The sequence below is a fragment of the Vicia villosa genome, linkage group LG3 (genome assembly GCF_029867415.1).
Source record: "Vicia villosa cultivar HV-30 ecotype Madison, WI linkage group LG3, Vvil1.0, whole genome shotgun sequence".
NCBI lineage: Eukaryota > Viridiplantae > Streptophyta > Magnoliopsida > Fabales > Fabaceae > Vicia > Vicia villosa.
In genome coordinates, this window is record NC_081182.1 from 28,929,751 (window position 1) to 28,935,062 (window position 5,312).

The following is a 5,312-nucleotide window of genomic DNA, read 5'->3' on the forward strand; positions in this document are numbered from 1 at the left end:
TGAGAATTAAAAAAGGTGTTTTATAACTAATGAGAAATAGGACTAGCTAGAGTAATGTTTAAAGTACAGTACTATCATATCATATTAGGCGAATCTACTTCGCAATCGATTAAGTTAAACAATTCGATACAACCCAGCTGACAGTGGACACAATAAATACATGTCCAAATGAATAATATAATCCCGGAATAAAGTATTACATTTTATTAAGTTCCCACTCAAACTCATGTTTCATCATCACCCATACTCACTGAATAATGCCCGAAGTTCCTGCCCTGTTTCATTCAATATAAATGGAACCCAGTCAAATTAAATTGAAAACAACAAAAACAGATAAATTTATCAAATGTTTGTCCAAGTGACAGCAAAGCTACGGTTTTCATGTATAAAGAAAAAATGTAGATGAAATCATGAAACTGAAATTCTTTAATACGGTAAGTGTTCTTCTAAAAATACATAGTAAGAATGCTAACCTCTGATAATACGCGCTGCTTATTAAGTAATTGGGTCCTAGCCTTGTTCAAAACAGAATTTGGTGACTTGAACATCCTCTGCGTGTAAAAAAAAAAAGGGAGATCAGCATAGAATTAGTTAAAGAAGTAAATCCGGGGAAAGTCATCAACGAAATCACGAGATTATGTAGCACAGCTACCAGGACAAAACTCACCTTTTCACCACCAGACATTCTGTGCTCGCCGTTGTTAAGCTTTTTCTTGGGTGTGAAACCAAAGACATCATGTAGGAATTCATTGTCCTAATACCATGGAAGAAGAGGGGCATTAAAAAAAGGCAAAAACAAACTCAGTGTTGCAAACTTTTTAACAACTAGATACCGAAAATGGAAAAATGCAACAAAAAACCAACCTGCATATGCTTAATGAATCCGCCTCCAAGGAAGTGCTTGATGAAATTTAGCTGCAAAACATATTACTTGTCAACAACGCCATTTAGCCTGTGTAAAACTAAAAACACCAGATGAAAGAATGCAAAAGAAACCTGTATCATTTGGGACCAGGAGGATGTCTGTAGAGAATCACCGCCAATCTTCATTGAAATTTCAGGGGCGTAACCATCCTAGTATGACAACAAGAGATCAGTATATAAGCCTTCTGACATAGATACATATCTTTTATTCTCTAATAACAGCAACAACAAAGGGGGAGACAAAGAGTATGACTAACATACCTCAAAAAAGTCCAAGATATCTTTGAACAGGTTCCTCTGATTATTCAGATCTTTCTTAGCGGAACCTTTTCCACCGGCCTCCACCGCAAGATTTTTGCATTGATTTATCACTTTTCCTTTTAATCCTTGTAAAAATATGTAACTTTCCTGTGGCTTACTCTCTTCTTGAGTTGCATCATTTGCGTTAAATTTATCTATAACACCAATCTCGAAAAGTAAAGCCAGTGCTTCACCAGCAGCAATTCTTACTGACCTATCTTCTTTATCTAGAAGACTAGATAAATAAGATATTGAACTGCATTGAAAGTAAAATCATTTAGCTGAAACCAAGGCCAAGACACAGCTATACAAGGAATATAATATATAGCATAGGTAGGGGCTAATATTATCTAGAAATCAATCAGAGGTAAAATGTACCCCCTTGGTGATCAACTTTCAGTAATATTACATATTTTTACACTTACTAAGGATGGTAGTTAATAAATTATAGTCTTGATTCCATGTGAAAAAGAAAATGCATCTACTAATCTGCCCCTAAGTATACTCATAATTCAGTCCTTGCAACATTAGTGAACTAATTTAAGGGTATTTATTGACTTATAGAATAGCCTGTCAGGACTCTAATTTAAACAGTCATCATAACTGCATTAAACAATTAACATAAGTTGAAAACTAGCAATAGAAACAAACATCAACAAAATATGAATTGGGGTTATATTTCTCTTAAAGATTGATAAATACTTAAATATCAAAATTTTAATTCAGTATTTTTAGAATATTTCAATTCAACTACTATTAATTATTTTAATGAAGAAGCTTCTACTCAATCCGTGTTTCCATACTCAATCTATTTGTTAAGTGTTACTCTTTTGGTATTCGCCATACTGCCAATACAAGCCCCCATGTTCTCCTCCTTGTTTGATACAACAAGAGCTCTCTACATCAGTACATCTTTAATGGCTCTATCTATTTTTACATCCCCCTTCCTATGGGTTATTCCAAGATGCGTGAAGTGTTATTCTCATGGTATTCTCCACACTTCCCAATACAAGCCCTCATCTTCTCCTCATTTGATACAATAAACAAGAGCTCTCTATATCCTAATTGGGTAAAACTTCAAAAGAGTTTCAAATTGATCTACTCTTAAAAAATGAAAGCATGGACTGCAATTAAAAAGTAGTGATCCTACACCATCAATGAAATTGACTAGCAAAATAACTTGACTGTAGAAAACCTCTTGCAAGAGGCATGAATGCATTGGGACTAAGCTAGAGTATAATGAAATCAAAATATGCAAGCAAAAGAATAAACTGAGCTTACCTCTGCCAATTTTTTGAATTCAGCTTCAAATTGCCCACGGTAGAGAGGAGAAAAGACCATGCAGACACCACAGCAGTTATTAATTGAGCAGAAGGTTTGACTGCAACTACCTAAAGAGTGAATAATATGAAGCAGTAAATAAAGTGAAAAGAAATGGGTGTACACAATTAAAAAGAGAAACTTCTTTATAATGAAAGTAGCACATTTGTCATATGTAAAAAACAGTTCTGATTAGAAAATAAAACAGCTAGAATATTTCAACAGATGCATACATTGGAACCTAATTTGGGATGGATTACACGCCACATTATGTCCATTGATCGCTCTGTTTCTTCTTGAGCATTCCCTCCAACAAAGGTGATTATAGCCAAGCAGTCCAGCAACTATACACATAAACAGCATTAACAAGTTAGCATATAACATCACAAATCATAAAGGAAAAAAAAAAACAAATACAAAAGATTATTTCTAAACTCCTCACCGACGGGGCCTTCATAACATCTGTACTTCTAGCAAGTGATTCATCCAAAGGAGTGATAGAATCTTCAAAAATCTCGCGTGCATTATCACTACATCCAACTGTCAAGGCCAAACAACCTGCAATATAAAGAAACTTAATATTTAATGAACAAGGCGATATAAACTATAAAACAAACAAAGTTAAGCAAGTCAAAATACCAATGGCATGAGATGCCAGAGTTATCTCCTTGGCAGATGCCTTCTTAGATCCCTTTTTTATTGAAGCAAGGCACTGATGCAATAAAGTAGCAAATCTGATAAAAACACACACACACCATAGTTATGATAAATTATAATCATCATTCCAATATATAAATATATACTCAAGATATAAATAAAGCTTACTTTTTTTCTACAAACTGATGTTGCATGTTGCTCTTAAAAGCATCAATTATGGTAGAAAAAGCGTTTTCCCTCGTGGAACCCCTATAATAAATTCAATAACAACCAAATCTTAACTTCAATTCCACATTCAATGTCCATAATTAACTTATTGAACAAAAATCAAGTTACCTTTTTTCATCCAAAGCATCAAGAGCTTGATCAAGCACAGATTCTTGATCAAATTGAACATCTTCGTTACCAGAAACAGACATAAGATCAGATCGAGCAGTCGACGACGAAGTCACGCTACTATCATCATCGCTATCAAACATTGCAGCAGCTTTAATACGAGAATTACCTAAACACAACACACAAAACCATCAATTACATAACCTAATTAAAACAATTATCAATTAAACTGAGTTAGATGAATAAGAAACCCTAGAAACTCACGTTTTCCCATTGTATTGTAACGGCTCTTTTTCGGCTTGATTTGGATTGTTAGAAGAACGAATCGGAATTGGAGAAACTCGAAGATGAACAATAATTAGGTAAACAAGAACGAAAATAAACGGAATTCGAAGGTATAGAAATAGAAATTGGGAATGAAATTGAGATTAACGAAAACACAGTATTTGATTCGATTGATGAATAATCCATTCAAAAATTTCTATTATATAAGTTGAAATTCGAAACGCTACTACGAAAAAAAGCGATTATTGAGATTAAGATTTTGATTTGTTTATCTGAAACGGTAGCAACCGAGAAAAAATGAGGGTTAGGTTTTTTTTTATATAACGAAGCAGCACCACACGGCGAGGGTTTTTTTTTAATTTTTTTTTTTTATTTTTGGTATTTATTTATCGCGTGGACCGAATAAAAGTATAAAAGTATAAGTTAATTTCGGTAGTGAGGATATTCGGTGGGTTTCTGTATGGTTACGTGGCGTGTTTTGAGCTGTTGATTGGGCTTTTTGTGTGCCGACATGGTGACACGTGGCATCTTGTCGACATGTTGCGATTGTTTGCGCGGATGTGTGTAACACGTGACGTGATGAAGTTGGTTACTTGTGATTTTGCTGTTTTGGAGTTGAAAATTGAAATAATGCGTTTCTACTTTCTACTACATTTGCAAGGAAGGACCTTTAATAGAAGATATTTTATATTGTACTACCTCTATTCTAAATTAACTCCAACTTATAGTATATGACGACACTCATGACATTTTGTTAGCTAGACGCTGATTTGAATTAAGAAATTTAACTCGAATTAAAATACAAAATTTTGCCAACTAAAGAGAAACATTGAAACCATGACAAAAAAAAAAAAACATACATAATTTTTGTAAAAATACAATTGAAAATATAATTTCAAATTTTAAAAATCGAATTTACAATTTTAAATTTTTGAAAATTGTTACGAGCAGACCATAATAATTATCGACAAACCACTCAAAGGGAGTTACAATTTAAATCTATAATATCTGTGGCACAGAGGAACTATCCTATAGACGAATACATGTAATTCAAGTCCAATATACATCCAACAGTTTATCGCATCAAACGCCTTGCAAATAGTAGTTAGTTATAATTGCTTCATTATATAAAGAGAACGCACGCCAATTTCAAATATAGAATTTCAAGTTCAAACTTCATTCATTTTTCTCTTTCTTATAGTAATCTGAGTGTTGGAGTGTTAATTTTGTTGATCAGCCCCCCATCCACCGCAGTGTAAGCTCAAATCAACCATTATCCATTGCAACCACTAATTCGCCAACTAATTTTGGTATTGCAACGGAACATTGACATCATATGTGGGAATCGACTTCTGATTCCTGCATTTTCTACAATCACACATTCTCTTTTTGATCCAACTGTTTGAAACGTTTTCAGTCTATCGGATCAGAGTTCTCAAAATCGAACACTTGATCCACCATATTTAACATAATCATATAGCATATCAACC

General features: G+C 33.7%; 1 protein-coding gene across 1 annotated transcript; it reads right to left on the minus strand.

Moving 5' to 3' along the window:
- On the minus strand, positions 1-4,158 carry LOC131660815 (uncharacterized). The gene is made up of 13 exons (XM_058930150.1): positions 3,802-4,158; positions 3,538-3,706; positions 3,370-3,450; positions 3,184-3,278; positions 2,987-3,102; positions 2,778-2,888; positions 2,506-2,615; positions 1,186-1,480; positions 997-1,074; positions 865-915; positions 668-754; positions 474-551; positions 1-275 (listed from the first exon to the last, which is right to left on the minus strand). Exons 1-13 carry the CDS (start codon positions 3,809-3,811, stop codon positions 225-227), a joined length of 1,332 nt encoding a protein of 443 aa, XP_058786133.1. The 5' UTR covers positions 3,812-4,158; the 3' UTR covers positions 1-224.
- Between the last annotated feature and the right edge of the window lie 1,154 nt (positions 4,159-5,312).

Excerpts from the sequence above, each read along its gene's own strand:
- LOC131660815 (XM_058930150.1), bottom strand. Across the intron at positions 755-864 it reads GATTCATTAAGCATATGCAG|GACAATGAATTCCTACATGA; the intron begins GTTGGTTTTTTG and ends CCATGGTATTAG. Across the intron at positions 276-473 it reads AGCAGCGCGTATTATCAGAG|GGCAGGAACTTCGGGCATTA; the intron begins GTTAGCATTCTT and ends TGAATGAAACAG.